At 51.1% G+C, this 16143-nt stretch overlaps 1 protein-coding gene across 1 annotated transcript in view; it reads left to right on the top strand.

The window, feature by feature from the left end:
• Vdr (vitamin D receptor) overlaps positions 1 to 14776 on the top strand; it is a 55382-nt gene extending 40606 nt beyond the window's left edge. Inside the window, exons 7-10 of the mRNA XM_052747502.1 lie at positions 2587 to 2758; positions 9975 to 10126; positions 10323 to 10439; positions 11607 to 14776. Of these exons, the coding sequence (XP_052603462.1) occupies positions 2587 to 2758; positions 9975 to 10126; positions 10323 to 10439; positions 11607 to 11866 (701 nt within the window). The 3' untranslated portion in view covers positions 11867 to 14776. The remainder of the gene's footprint in view (positions 1 to 2586; positions 2759 to 9974; positions 10127 to 10322; positions 10440 to 11606) is intronic.
• The last annotated feature ends 1367 nt before the right edge of the window (positions 14777 to 16143 follow it).

Here is a 16143-nt window from a genome sequence, read left to right as displayed (position 1 = left end):
CGTGGCTTGTGACCGGCACTCCCCCTCTCCCCTCATTGGGACAACCCCCCCCACCTCCTACCCCCCACCCCCACAATGCTCATTCCATCCGATGACATGGCTATTGTCCCAGTTAGGGACAAATAGTACTTTAGTTTTTCATGATCATTTACGTCCTTTAGGTCATTTTCTCATTTTATTTTGAGACAGGGTCTTACTATGTAACATTGGCTGTCCTAGAGCTTGCTATGTAGGACAGGCTGGCCTGGAACTCATAGAAAATCACCTGCCTCGGCCTCCTGGGTGCTGGTGATTTTAAGCTTTTCATAAATTCGTTGGTCCGAGGTCCTTACACCCCACCAATGGTGTGTTCAGTATCGCATGTTTACGAACTCAGAAAGGTGAAATGATGTTATTTAAAAATTACTACACAAAAGTTATACACGCTCACCATGGATATTTAGAAAATGCAGATCAATACATTTTGTTGCAGAATATAATCTTCAATCCTATTGCTCAAAGGAAATTACTGTGAACACCTTGACACGTCTCTCCGATTCCCTTCCGAAATGCAATTGTGCTGCGTAGCCTGACGACTTGCTCCCTTGACTTAGCAGTACATTGTGGAGGCTGGAGAGTGACTCAAGTCAGAGCACTTGTTGCTCTTGCAGAGAAACCAAGTTTGGTTTCCAGCATCCACATGGTGCTCACGGCTGCACCTAACTCCAGTGTCAGGGACTCCAGTGCCCTTTTCTGATGTCTACAAGAGCCAGGCATTCATGGGGTACACAGGTGTACAGGCAGGCAAAACACCCATACAAGTTAAATAGAGTAAATACATCTAAAGATCTCTAAATATTATGTTGCATTAAATCTCCACATTATTCAATCTGTATCAAGACGATGGTTTGGGGACCACAGAGATGGCTCGGTGGGTAAAGCACTTGCTGTGCCCGACAACCTGAGTTCACCCCCTGGAACTTATACACAGATGGAAGGCGACAGCTCCACAAAAGTGTCCTCTAACCTCCATGTGCATGCTGCGGCACACACGCGTGCACACACACCACCACCACCACCACCACCACCACCATCACTACCACCACCACCACCACCACTACCACCACCTCCTCCACCACCATCACCACCACCACCACCACCACCATCACCACCATCACCACCACCACCACCACCACCACCACCATCACCACCACCACCACCACCACCATCACTACCACCACCACCATCACCACCACCACCATCACCACCATCACCACCACCACCACCACCACCACCACCACCACCACCACCTCCTCCACCACCATCACCACCACCACCACCACCATCACCACCATCACCACCACCACCACCACCATCACCACCACCATTACCACCATCACCACCATCACCACCACCACCACCACCACCACCACCACCACCACCACCATCACCATCACCACCACCACCACCACCACCACCATCACCATCACCACCACCACTACCATCACCATCACCACCACCATCACCATCACCACCACCATTACCACCATCACCACCATCACCACCATCACCACCACCACCACCATCACCACCATCACCACCATCACTACCATCACCCAGGAATGATAACATTTTTAAAAACTTAAGACTTAAATTTTTAAAGACTGAATAGTGTTCTGAACTATAATAACATACCAAAATCCCCTACTGTTGGATATCTAGATTGGTTCCTAGATTTCTAGTTTTACTCCTGGGTAAATATTTATACTTATTCCAATTTCTCTCTCTCTCTCTCTCTCTCTCTCTCTCTCTCTCTCTCTCTCTCTCTCTGGGGGAGGGGGCACACCCTTAATCACTGCACTTGGGTGCTAGAGGCAGAAGCAGATCTTTATGAGTTCCAGGACAGCCTGGTCTACCTAGTGAGTTCCAGGACAGCCAAGAATACATAGTGAGACCCTGTCTCAAAATACACAACAAAATCAAAGTTTCCGACTGTCCATCCTCTCGTCTCCGCCTCTTGGAGCAGGTGTTACGGGTGCACATGAGCACACTCAGCAACTGGAGCCTTTTCACCCCTTTTTCAAATAGCTTTTTAGGTGACCTGCAGAGTCACACATCTCCGGCAGCACCCGTCGATGCGTAAGAGTTTCCCCGGTGCTTCAGTCCTTACAAATACCAGCACCGACTGTATATTTGTCTCCAGTATATAGCTGGAAAATGTAAATATTCTTTACCGTGTGGTTCCTTGATCGGAACAGAATCGTGCTTTTTGTCCCATGGGTTGAGGAAGTGAGCGTTTGCCCCTGAGTTGAGGGGTCCCAACGGTTTTAATTGAATTGTTGGGAAGACTGTATGCTTTGCAAAAATGATAGCTCAGAAGGACTTTTTCCCAGAGTGCCTCTGGCTTCTTGGATTTCGGGTCTCAAAGAGCTAAAATAAGAGATGGAGAGAGACCCAGAGAGAACCTGGGGAGGTAGAACAGCCCTGGGGAAGGCAGTCACTATGGGGTCCTCAGCTGACTCTGCCTCCGGCGCACACGAGGTCCTCACGGGAGGGGCTGGCCGACGTGTCCTTAACTAATTCCCTCTTGTTCATCGTCTTCCCCAGACATGATGGAACCGTCCAGCTTTTCCAACCTGGATCTGAATGAAGAAGACCCTGATGATGCTTCTGTGAGTCTGGACCTGTCCCAGCTCTCCATGTTGCCCCACCTGGCAGACCTTGTCAGCTACAGCATCCAGAAGGTCATAGGCTTTGCCAAGATGATCCCAGGATTCAGGTAAGAAACTCTTGTGATGTGTGGGAAACTGCAGGAATCCTGTGTGGAGCTAGATGATACTTGGCGATCTACCGCTTCCCCCGACGACAGCCTCAGGCCCATCCCGGAGCGCCCACACCGGGACCTCTGGACCAGGCCAGGACTGTACTTCAGCACATGGAGCTGCCCAGCATTATGTCGAGAGACAGTTGTAAGAGCAACTCTACTGCTCACTTTCTGGATGATGGAATGACATCCCACCAGGGTTTCGTGGCCAGCCAGGTTAGGGTGTCAGAACCAGGCCGAGGAGCTGTTCCCATGTTCCCTGCCGATGGTTCCCACTAGAGTCCTCACATCATCCCTTTAGATTCAGCCTCCAAGGTCCCGGCATATCCAGTTCCAAGGCCAGGATGAACTGACAGTGAGGAGAACGTATAGGATGTCTGGACGTGTGAAAGAAAGCAGGAATCCTAGAAAACTGGAGGCGGGTTCCCTGGCATCCATAACTTGGCCATTCCTCACCCAAATCTGTATCAAAATGCCATCTCCTGATCGCACTAAGCCCTCCTTACCAAAACAGGTGGAGATAAAGAGTTCTAGCAGAGTAAGCATTCATACAGATCTTGCTCGCTCATGTCTAAATTTGCTTTAATAATAATGACACGTGGAGCTGGGGAGAGAACTCAGTGGTTAAGAGCACACTCACACAGCATGAAGAACAGTGATCAGGTCCTTAGTACCCACGTAAGAAATCCAGGCCAGGACTGGAGAGCTGGCTCAGCAGTTAAGAGCACTGGCTGCTCTTCCATTGGACCCAAGTTCCGTTCCCAGCACCCACATGGTAGCCCACAGCTATGTGTACCTCCAGTTTCAGGGCATCTAATACCCTCTTCTGGCCTCCACAAGAACTGCATGCATGTGGTATGCAAAACACCCATACATATAAAATAAAAATAAAGGTTAAAAAAAACCAGGCTAATGTGATAGCCCTGTAACCCCAGCATTCGGAGGCAGAGGGATCCCTGGGGCAAGTTGGCTACCTGGACTTGCCCTCCACACATATGCTTACACATATGTCTATACACATTTGAACACACACACACACACACCCCTTGTGTGAGTATACTTATATGTATGCCACTTATATCTGAATTAAATATTCTTAAAACAATACAGTATTTAAAAAAAAATCCAGTTTATTTTTAGCCAGGTGGTGGTGGTGCACACCTTTAATCCCAGCGCTTGGGAGGCAGAAGCAGGCAGATCTCTGTGAGTTCGAGGCCAGCCTGGTCTACAGAGTGAGTTCCAGGACAGGCAGGACTGTTACACAGAGAAACTCTGTCTCGAAAACCAGGAAAAAAAATACAGTATTGTCACTTTTAATATATATATATATATATATATATATATGTGTGTGTGTGTGTGTGTGTGTGTGTGTGTGTATATATATGTATATATGTGTGTATATATATATTGAAATATGGTTCAATCCATATTTATGTATATTCAATCTCTTTATTGTTTCCAAAAGTTCATTGGGTATATTTCCATAAAACCTGTATGTAATGTGGTCAAGAAATAGGAAGAAGTCAGTCAACACAAAGCAATAGCTGAGGCCAGACTGCCTCCAGATGCTGAAAAACTAGGGTCCAGTGCCTCCAGATGCTGAAACTAGGGTCCAGTGCCGAGTTCTGGGGGCTGCAAGTGACTTGACGTCGGGTGCCTTTAGATAGAGGTTGACATGAGGTGTTTTCCGTGGTTTTGTCAACCTTTCGCTGTGAGGGAAAGCAATCCGTTATTGTCTAAGTCACCACACCATCCTCCCAACACCGGCAGTTCCCAGAGCTCACGCAGCAGCTCCCAGCTGGTTTTGGCCAGCAGACAGCTGCTTATGTGTTGCCTGATACCTCCCACCAGCACAGACGGAATCTGTGTGACTAACATGTAGAAGAGAAACACCACAAGCAGCCGTGCTGAGACTCCCCCCACCGCCACCCCACCCCCTGCACTGCACGTTCAGCCGTGGCGACAGGGCCACAGGCCTGTCAGCCGGGTGGCCACACCGAGTCTCCTGGGTGGAATGAGGCCTGGCTCACCCCGAGAGCTTGGCCGTGGAACCAGCAACACATTGTGTCTAGCACAAGTTCCAACTCCTTCAATCATGCCGCATGCTGCTGTTTGCAAACTCCGTGCCTTCCGAAGTCTTGTTTCGTGTAAACAACTAGAAACCAAACAAAAGACTGCAAGGTGCTGAAGTCCTTCTGGCTGGCAGCAGCTGGCTTCCACCTGATTCTTTTTTTTTTTGGTTTTTCGAGACAGGGTTTCTCTGTGTAGCTTTGCGCCTTTCCTGGAACTCACTCGGTAGCCCAGGCTGGCCTCGAACTCACAGAGATCCACCTGGCTCTGCCTCCCGAGTGCTGGGATTAAAGGCGTGCGCCACCACCGCCCGGCCCACCTGATTCTGAGGCGCACACTCCTCTATTAGCGTGTCTTTCCTCAGTGTAGTGGGGGGGCAGGTTGGACAGGTGGCCCCTGAGGCGCCCCTCTAGATGCTCAAGTTTGGTGTCTGGAGGAGGCAGAGGCAGGAAAACCATCATTCCTCCAGACCACCCAACAATCCCCTCTCCTGAGTACCTCAGCCTCTGTCCCCAAGCCCCATATCTTTAGTTCTTACTATTTACTCTCTCCTCCATTTTTTTCTCTCCAAGGCTGAGACAATCTACACCTTCCTTTCCTTTGGGACCCCATTTCCTCGCAGGGTTCCCTAGCCTAGCCCTGTAGTCATGGCTAAAGTGAGATACCACACAGGAGCAGACACGGGAGCCACCCAGGTATCGCTGCAAAATGGGCTACGTTGGTGCCGAACCCCCTCGGGTCGGCTTCTCATTCTTCGGCATGGCCTGAGAGGTCTCAGCCGATTGTTTTATAAGAAAAACGGGCCAGGCCTTAGCCGGAGCTCTGGAAGTACACTAATGTGGATACCCTGACCAGACAGAAGGGGTGCCGCACCTGGGCCAGCCCGGCAGCTCTCTGGGTCTGTGGTTTCCACACTAAGGGGTTGTGTTTTTCTGAGAACAGTAGCTGCGGCCTTGGCAGCTTTGATCTTGCTGCCCGAAGGCGAGGGAGACAGGTGGAGAAGGCGGGAGGAGACGTCTGTGTGGGTGAGGGGACTGGGGTTGGGATGAGACTCCGGCATGGGCATGGGACCAACCTAGGGCAAGACTTCCTGGGCTGTTCTGGGCGTGCACAGCACGGTAGTGTTCCCTTGGCTCTGCTTCCTTCTATCTCCCCTCCCTCGTCTGCCCCAGCTCACCCACAAGCCTCTCTCTTTGTGCTGTGCATGGAGGAGGTAGGGTCAGGAACAGATTCTAAACAGCCAGGAGCGGCCGTGGATACAAAGACTGAGCATGCCCAGGGTGCTGTACCAGTGAAGGAGGGTATAAGGCTCCAGGTGCTCACGCCCAGCTCCATGAGCTAAATGCCTACAGCCTCACAGCCACCTCCATTTCCAGGGTGGCCTCCAGTCACGGGCCCTAGAGGCTCCCCTCACCCTCTCCTGCACGTCATGTATAAACCAGCAGCTCTCTTGTATAAACTCTGAGGGATGGAAGTGGATTTGGACACCATGTCTGGCCTCCAGGGACTCGGGGTCTGATGGAAGAGATAGGCATGTCAACAATGGCTGCCGAGAGATAAGAGCTCTACTGGAAACCTGCTGGAGGTACCACACCGTGGGAAGACCGGCAGGGAGGGGCTGTCCAGACAGCAGCACAGTTCCAAGGCACACCTCAGGTGCCCAGAAGTGGCCACAGATGTGAATAGTGACTGCTGGTAGGCTGGGAGAGACCACACTTGGCTAGGCCCTGGGCTGGTACTTGCTTTAGCAGAACAAGCCCCTTTCCCAGTTTCCTGGGAACCATGCTTAGAAAGTCCCTGCATTTCCCAGCTGAGGGTAAAGTGGGGTCTTTGTAGGTTTCCCTCACAGCAGTCATGTTTCTAGATCACAAGAAACACGGCTTCTATTGAAATGTGTCTTTCAAAGCAGCAGGCATGACTGCTCACTTCTAGACACGTATTCTGAGTAGAGTAAAGACCATCCTCACGGTCACACGGGATAGCAGGCATGAGAAGTGACCAAGATGCCTTGTATGTTGCTGTGATGCAACATTACACAGCCTACTAAGAGCTAAAAGATGTTTTTTTAATTTTTATTTGCTATTATACTTTTCCTGTAGTTCCCAAAAATTTAATGGCGAGCCAGAACTCAAATGGAAGCAGAGTCAGCATTTGTTCGTTTTTGACACTGCGTCTCACTTTGAAGCACAGAGTGGTCTGGAACTTATTATGTAGCCCAGGCTGGACTCAAAGTCAGGATAATCTCCCCTGCTTCAGCCTTCCGAATCTTAGTACAGACATGGATCACTACGCCTGGTTAGGTTTTGCTTTTTTAATGTGCATTACGTATTTGTACTCAGAAGCATTTAGATACCATATTTAACCTTTTGTCGAAGATAAAAAAGGTAAAAGAAGGACACGGTAGTTCTCTTTAAAAGCAAATCCAGGACTGGTGAGATGGCTCCGCAGATAAAATGCCTCATGCACAAGCCTGATGCCCTGAGTTCAGATTTCCCAGAATCCACTGTGAAGGAAGAGAAAACTGATTCTCCAAAATGGTTCCCTGACCTTCACGAGTATGCCATAGCACACATGCCATAGCACACCCACCACACACAATAATAATAATAACAATCAATAAAATGTTAAAATAAAACAATTCAATCAGCTATAGTTAGGAGTTCTCACAGCTAGTAGAGAAGTCTGGTTCTATGTGCCATCAGAACACGCACAGGTATATGGTTCTATTGGTTGTAACTCAATAGACGAAGAGGCTATTGATGCAGGAGCTAACAGTCTCACAGCTGGATCCAGAGGCTGTGAGCTTGACTCTTGGAGAAATCGGCCATGTCACAACCATCCATCAAGCATGCTGGAGTGGAGCTGGCCATGCAGTCTCCAATGGGAGCCTTCCAACTGGAGTACCTGTAGAGTTTCTCAGTCCTGACCCTTGGCTAGCTGCCTAACCCTGGAAGCCTTCCACTCCCCATCATGTATCGTCTGTTTCCTGCGCTTACATACTAAAGCACTGTAGAAAGCATTTTAGCCTGTCTGCAGAAGACTCCTACAGAGGAACAGAAAGAAGGAAAAGCCAGAAGCAAGCTGGCCTATCAACTGCATTTCCCTGCCACTGCTCAGACAAGCCCAGCTCTTGACTCAGAAGGCTGCAATGGTTGGCTTCTTGTCACACCGACATGTTTATTGATCCTCTTGTACTCAGGAGTCAGTAATCATTCTGTGGGAAACAATAACGCAATTAAGAGATGGTGTTGGCTCTCAAGTGACTTATAAACAAAACACAGAGCTGGGAGTGGTAATCTCAGCTCTCAGGAGGCAGAGAGAACTCCAGCCAGCCTGGGCTCCGTAGAACCCCAGAGTCCAGGACACAAAGCAAGCAGAGGCCGAGGCAAGCCCAGGGAGGGAAGGGGGAAAGGTGAGCACCATCAACACGCACTGGTGACAGAGAAAGGACCAACTCGGGCGATCGGGCCAGACAGCTGGGAGTGGGGACTCCACGGAAGATCACACTTGGTTTTGAGAGCAGCATACTTGGTGATGTAACATTAAAAGAAGGTGTTTCTGAACCTGGTGAGATGGTTCAGAAGGTAAAGGCTCTTGCTGTCAATCCACGGGACCCACACGGTAGACAGAGAGAAGAGGCTTTCCCAAGTTGTCCCTAGACCTCCACCCATGCCCTGTGGCTCATGCACCCACATACACCCCCCCCATATGCACACAAGACAAATTAATGTCATAGAAAAATTAAAAGAAAGGGTTGTCCCTGGCTGAAACTGTACATCCTCAAAGACATGATGTGTAGGAGTGCGTCGCAATTGAATGCAGAGCGGCGCCGCCGTGTTGCAAGAATGGAGGGGTGGTGGCGTTTGTAATGGGAAAGAGGCCCAGGAAGACCAAGCAGAGCCAAATTGTGGAGTCTGGGCTTGATCTTGGAGTGTTTGATCCTAGGGAGGATCTCGGGCACAAGAATGGCATTGCCCGGTATCAGCAATAGGAAAGGTGAATGAGAGACTCGAGACTCTGGGACTCCAGTAGGAGGCTGTTGCACAAACCATGGAGAGGGCCATTGTCTTAGTGTTCTGTTGCTGTGAAGAGACTTCATGACCAAGGCAATTCTTGCATTTAATTGGGGACTTGCTTACAGTTTCATAGGGTTAGTCCATAATCATCATGGCAGGAAGCAGGCAGGCATGGCGCTGGAGCAGTAATTGAGAGCTTTACATCCTGATCCACAGGCAGCAGGCAGAGAGAGAATCACTGGGCCTGATTTGGGCTCTTTAAACCTCAAAGCCCACCCCCAGTGACACACTTCCTCCAACATGACCACATTTACTCCAGCAAGGCCAACCCCCCTTAATCCTTCCCAAACAGCTCCACTCTCTAGTAACTAAGCATTCAAATATATGAGCCTATGAGGGTCGTTTCCGGTCACACCTCCACAGCTGTGGAGATTTCTCAGCAGATCAACTACCTGCTGCACAAGCACGAGGACCTGAGTTCGGATCCCCCACATGCACATAAAAGCCAGATGTGGCAGTATGCATCTGTAACCCCAGTGCTAGGGCACGGAGGCAAGTAGATCCCTAGGGCTCACTAGCCAGGCAGTCAATCTGGAGCAGCAAGCTCCAGGTTCAGCAAGTGACCTGGTCTCCAAACAGAGCATTCAGTAGAAGACATTGGCCACCAACCTCTGGCCTCCACACATACACCAAAGACAAAAGCGATGGCGCTCTAAGCCAGAGCGGTCCTCGTGGGAGCAGGAAGGAAGTCAAGGACTTGAGCGCTGTCCTGGAGACAGAGGTGGCTAAGCGGGCTACTGAGGAGGAACGGACACCTGAAGAGTTGACGGTGACTCTCATTACACCTTCTGCAAGCCTCTGTTGCACACCCCAGCACATGGAGCTTTCCTTGGCTGCCCCTTCTTCCCGCCCATAGTAGCTCCTGCCACCAGTCATTGAGCTACTGGGAAAGCCTTGGTGTCTTCTCCCTGGGACACACTCTTTTACCTTCCAGGATATCCCTGTCCAAACACTACACGGGTGCCTGTGACTTGAAGATTTTTTTACTGGTTACCTGACCTCTCCCTCCCTGCCTTCCCCACCAGGGATCTCACCTCCGACGACCAGATTGTACTGCTCAAGTCAAGTGCCATCGAGGTCATCATGTTACGCTCCAATCAGTCTTTCACCATGGATGACATGTCCTGGGACTGTGGCAGCCAGGACTACAAGTATGATGTCGGCGATGTCACCAAAGGTGCGGTTGGACTCCTCCTCTGTTTGCTCCAGCTCCCAGACTCTGGCTCTGTAGCCTGTGGGCCCTTGGGGTTGTGACCAGGCATGGGGAAGGGAACTGGGTAACAGCAGGGAGAGAAGTGGGGGGGATGATGCCCGGTAGCGGACTCAGCCAGGGCGGGTGATTCCACTCTCATGCTGTCTATTCTCTCTCACAGCTGGGCACACCCTGGAGCTGATTGAGCCCCTCATAAAGTTCCAGGTGGGGCTGAAGAAGCTGAACTTACATGAGGAGGAACACGTCCTGCTCATGGCCATCTGCATCGTCTCCCCAGGTATGGAGCCTCGTAGGGAGGGACGGAGAGACCTGGGACCTGGTGGGGACTCTTAAGTGATAAAGGCCTGCTCTGAGCCAGCAGGGTAGTCTGAGGGAGAGGTGAACATGAAAGGCAAATAAGGAAGTGCTCACTCTGCTGGCTTTGCATAGCCCGTATGGCACGTGGAGGGGTCCCTCAACACATGCAGCTTTGTCCCGTGGAGGCCAGGGCGATTCATAGGACTTTGAGGAACCAGATGAACAGGGTTCCACAGGCCACGCATAGGCCTTGGGTGTTGCCAATACTCAGGCTCTGTTCTTGTGTGAACTGTGATGAACTTTCCTGTCACCTGAGGTTCCTCAGAGGCTGGGCACAAACCCTGTGGAACCATGGATGCTTCTGCCTGGGTTGATTTTTGGAGGCTGTGGGCTGTGATCCAAGGGGGTGGGGGAAGAGACTAAGGAGGCCGTTGTGGTCTTAGAGATGGCGGTAAAGCCTAAAGGATACAGTCCTGACTCAGCCTGGATCACGTGTACACGGGGAACAAACTAGTGGTCTGTGCCCAGGAATGCCTTCCCAGGCTGAAGGTCCAAGAGATAGACACAGACTTCACTCCTGGTGCCAAGCTGGCATGTACTCACTCACTCACACACTCGGTAATGATTTACGAGCACTTACTATGGCCAGGCACTGGGCAAGGCACAGGGAGTCTCAGCAAACAGCATAGACTTTCCTCTCATGAAGGTCGGGGGGAAGCGAATGCTAGGTTCTACTCATTCGCAATATGATGAGAGTTTTGAATACGAAGATGGTGTGATACTACAAGAGAGATCCTGAGGTAGATCTGGAGCCAGGAGAAGGGGGGTATCAGGGACAGCCCCCTTCTTTGGGAAGGGCTTTGAGTCTGTTCCCTGAGATCAGGCAGGCAGGCAAAGAGGGGAGAGCTGACTTCCGGGCGGAGGGAAGATCTGTGGGCCAGTATGGGGGATCTGAACATCAAAGACTGAACCTAGAGACAGAAGGAGTGAGGTGAGGTGGGGACAGGACCAGAGGACGTGGTCCCCGATGCGGTGGGATGTCATGGGGGGATGCTGACATGGGTATCTGTGTGGATGGATGTTGTGAAACTGAGCAGCAAGGAACTCAGCTGAGCACCCGTGTCTCCCTCCGTTCCCTGTGACACAGACCGACCTGGGGTACAGGACGCCAAGTTGGTTGAAGCCATTCAGGACCGCCTATCCAACACGCTGCAGACCTACATCCGCTGCCGCCACCCACCCCCAGGCAGCCACCAGCTGTATGCCAAGATGATCCAGAAGTTGGCTGACCTGCGAAGCCTCAACGAGGAGCACTCCAAACAGTACCGCTCCCTCTCCTTCCAGCCCGAGAATAGCATGAAGCTCACGCCCCTTGTGCTAGAGGTGTTTGGCAATGAGATCTCCTGACCAGGGTGGCCTGCAGTGGAGCCTGGGTGGGGCCGCTCCTCCGGGGCCCCGTGCCCAGGCTCTGGGCTGGTGGCAACCCAGCAGTGCCTCCTGCCCCTTCTGGAGTTCCTCTGTCATCGCCCATGTCTGTCTGGCCTGTCCTCGTCCCTGCCCAGCCTGTCTCTCTTTCCTGCAGACCACAGGCTGTCCCTGTCCCTTGAGCCTTCAGATATGAGAGACTGCTATTCATTTGCCAAAGAGACTCAAGTGTGGGTAGAGGGCAGAGGCTGCAGGCAGAGCCCTACCTAGGGATGCTCCCACCACAAGAGGCTGCTGCTTGTGTCAAGGGAGGCAGGCAGGAGAAATGTGCCCGTGCCTCGGGGACAGGTACCTGTACCTCCCCTGGCTCCAGTCCCACCTGCCCAGAGCCTAGTGGGAAATCCTCTACCCCCTCCAAAAAGGATACACAACCTACCCACAATCCCCATGTATGCCATCTCATCCTGCCGACAGTGTGTTCTATTCTCTCCCAGGGCAGTAGGTCACTGTGGGGCCTCCTTCCTCTGCCATTATACTCATGGACTCATTCACTGCCAAGATGACCAAATACACTACCACACTAAGCAACGAGGACTCGCCTAGCCCCATAGTTCCCACTTTTGAGGTTTTGCATGGGAATTCCCTGGGGTTGGTACTTCTGGTACAGTGGGCTTCTTCCCTATTCCCAGAACCACTGACCTGGAAAACACTGGAGGAAAGGCCCCAGGGGATGGAACATGGGGCCCAAGTATGGAAGAACAGAGCCAGCCTCCCAGCAGGACAGTGAGCAGAGACCCCTCTGTCCTTGGTCCCTCGGCCTGGAGATAGTGGGACCTCTCCTCTCACCTACCGGTGTGCCAGAACCAAATGTCCCCAACTTTCAGGAAATCCCCAGCCCTGTCTTCACCTCTGACCCTGACAGTGCCTTACCTAGGAAAGCGTCTCTTTCTCTGGCTTCCCAGGGTCTTACCCTCTTGTCACCAAGAATGTCCCAGAAGTCATCTCAGCTTCCCCATCCCCCCATTGGGAGCAACAGTGTCTCCCCTCGCGGACGTAGGGGAGCTGCCTTTTCTCCACCCAGGAGAATGGGAAAACCAAGAGCTGCCCAGGCGGGCCTCCAAGCCTGCTTTTCAGATGGAAAGCCAGACCGGGGCACCCCACACCTCAGGGGATAGGTGGAGGGGGTGGTCAGAATGTGTGGGGGGCAGTGATACGGTGCCAGTTCCCTCCTGACTCCCTCACCCCACCACCCCAAAGTCAAGGTAGGCCCGTGACATGGACAGGGGATGGGCTGGGTATGTCTCTTCAAACTCTACTTCTTCCTCTATAGCAGCCCAGCCCAGGAGTTTGGAACCCTGATCTCGCTCACCCCAAGTACACCCCTTTCTGATCATGGGTTGTAGGTGTGTGGGACCCATACACAAAAGATTTTCACGGGGGGACTCATGGAAGGTCCTTCAAGTAAATGCTTGATTTGGGGAACACGGCCATATTGAAAGCACCCATAGAGTGCTAAGGTCAGTGGGAACATGAGCCCCAGATGTATCCTTCTTCCTACATTTTTTTTTTTCCCTGAAAACCCTGGGACAAAACAGGTTTAACATTGCAAGAACCGTTAGTGTCCACCCGGCCCCGTGTTTCCCAGAATTCAAGTGGAAACTATCTGGGGCCACATTCCCATATTGTAGAACGGCATACAGAAGGCTTCCTTTTTTAAATTTATGAAATCAGGGTTGTTTTCAGAATTAGACCCCACCTATACTGTGTCCTAACATTGAAATGGTAGCACCTGAATCAGAGCAATTGATGAGTGTGTGTGTGTGTGTGTGTGTGTGTGTGTGTGTGTGTGTGTGTGAAAATACTGAACGCTGATGATTATTGTTACTGCACAAAAAACAAAAACCAGAGAGACCTTCGATGTTAGCTGCAGACACTTTGATCCAGCTCACTGTTCAACGGGAGGGAAAGTGAAAATCACTAAGCTCTCCTCCAACCGCTTTAGAATGAGAACCGGCCATTAGAGGAGAGGGTGGTTTACTGGGGCTCTTAGAATTAGAAACACCCCCAGGCCTGGGGAAACTTTGAACTCATGGCCCTGGGCTGTTTTATACTGAGCCTGTTTCCACTGTTCTGGTAGTTGACCCAGGATTTGAGGAAGCCCTGGGTTTTAGAGCAAACCTACTCCAGGACTCCCCCCCCCCCCTCCCCGGGGTAATAAACCCACCCACCCTCCGAAGGAGGAGGGCAGGCATCAGCCTCCCTGGGTGAAGCCTGGCTTTTGGCCTCCACCTCAGCCCTGTGTGCTACTGTTGTGTCAATAACATGGGTCGGCCTTTGGAAAGCCTCCCCTCTGCCCTCTTCCCTTCCTGCCCTCCCCAGGAGACTCCACGGGCCTCCAGAGAAGGCCGGTTACTCAGCCCAAGGGCCCACGTCACTGAGGCAGTGCCCAAAGGGACGTCTAGGAGCTGGGAGGAAAACAAAGCGGGGGCCGGCGGGGTTTGGAAGCGTCTGGTTTGTTCATTCTGAACACACAAAAGGTAGGCACTGGGAGAGCTCACACTTCTGAGAGAGATCATTAGACACGAAGGGAAATGAACAGACATCGAGATGGACAATCAGCAAGATTTCCCGAGATGGGAGAATCTTCCTGCTGCCGACGGGGAAGGAAGTAGGGGAGTCCAAGCCAGGCCAACAGTGATGGTTGAGATAACTGACAGATCTGCTGGAAGTTAGACATCTAAAGAGCCTCCAAAGAGATTTCCAGAGAGGGAAAAAGGTTTCCCAAGAGCTTGTCAAAGCGACCAATGAAAACGCTTTGCCGGTGGTAACAAAAGCAACTCAAACTTCCTTTGTGACACTGACCGCTGTAAATAAACGCCTCATGAAAACCAACTTGCTTGATCTTTGTAAGGACCCCACGAAAAATGTGCCATTGCTGTCCCCACATGGCCGAGGGGATTAGTTGCCTGAAGCGACACTGGTGGTGAGTGAGAGGTGGGCTTCGGACCTGCGCAGCTGTCTCTGGAAACCTTCAATTAATTGCAATGTTCTACCGCCCCCTACAGAGTCAAGCGGTGTGACAAATGGTGGGCGGTCTTGCTACCACCCTAGGGAGGGTTTCCACTCAGAGCTGGGGAAACTGGAGGTCCTGGGTCACAGGGTGCCCTACCCCCAAGAAGCATGTGACCTAATATGTGGGCCTCAGTCAGGTGTGGCGCTTCCCAAAGAACATCACGAAGGAAACCAAGGGACCACTGGTAACGGTAGGCCTTGCATTGGAGACTCTGTTAGGCCAGCCTCGGAGTGTTACAATTACCCCTGCGCATAAATATGACTCCTGAAGGGTCCAGAGGAGTCAGACAGACAGAGCAAACAAGAATTCCCAACCAAGGACTCGGCACTGAGAATTGCACTCAGAATCTTGCCCCACACACGTATTGTTTTTTTCTTTTAAGTTGGTTCAGAAACCTGGGGCATGATTTACTTTAATTTGTAGAAACATCTGAAAAGATTTCAAGCCACAAGCTAAGATAGACAGACGGACGTCCCAGTGGAATGAGATGAGAGGGACCTGAGACTGGACTGGAGGGCTTTGTCATGAAAAATGGGTTGACTTAGAGAAAGCAAACCCATGGCTGCCCAAATCAGGCCTGTCTGTGAGAGGATGAACCTGAGGAACAGCTCCACGAACCCTTAGTGTTCTCAGAGATGATCCAGAAGAGCACACAATCCAGAAACCATTACCATCAGGCCGAAGTGCTGAGTTTTCACATGCCTAGCTTTGTTCTCTACCTCACTGTTGAACCACTTAATTTTTTATCTAACTTAATTTATTTATTTCCTGGTTTTTCAAGACAGGTTTTCTCTGATTGCCCTTGTCCAAGACCAAATTGGCCTTGAACTCAGAGATCGGCCTGCCCCTGCCTCCTGAGTGCTGGGATTAAAAGCGTGTGTCACTAAGCCCTGCTGAACCATTTCAAATCAAACCAAAGGCCAGGCGAGGTGGTGCATAGCTTTAAACCTAACACTTGGGAGGCAGAGACAGGTGGATCTCTGTAGGTTCAAGGTCAGCCTGGATGTTCCAGTTCCAGGATGGCAATGGGTATATAGAGAGACCCTTCCTCAAAAAACAAAACAAAACAGAATAAAACAAACAAGCAATTTCTACTAGGTATTACATACATACATACATACATACATACATACATACATAAGCACCTCTCATAACTCTGTGAGAAAAAAAAATCAAACCAAACTCA

This window comes from Peromyscus californicus, unplaced genomic scaffold, assembly GCF_007827085.1.
Source record: "Peromyscus californicus insignis strain IS unplaced genomic scaffold, ASM782708v3 Scaffold_20__1_contigs__length_68692818, whole genome shotgun sequence".
Taxonomy (NCBI): domain Eukaryota; kingdom Metazoa; phylum Chordata; class Mammalia; order Rodentia; family Cricetidae; genus Peromyscus; species Peromyscus californicus.
The sequence above is the reverse complement of the archived record's forward strand: the minus strand, read 5'-3'. Positions and strand labels throughout refer to the sequence as shown.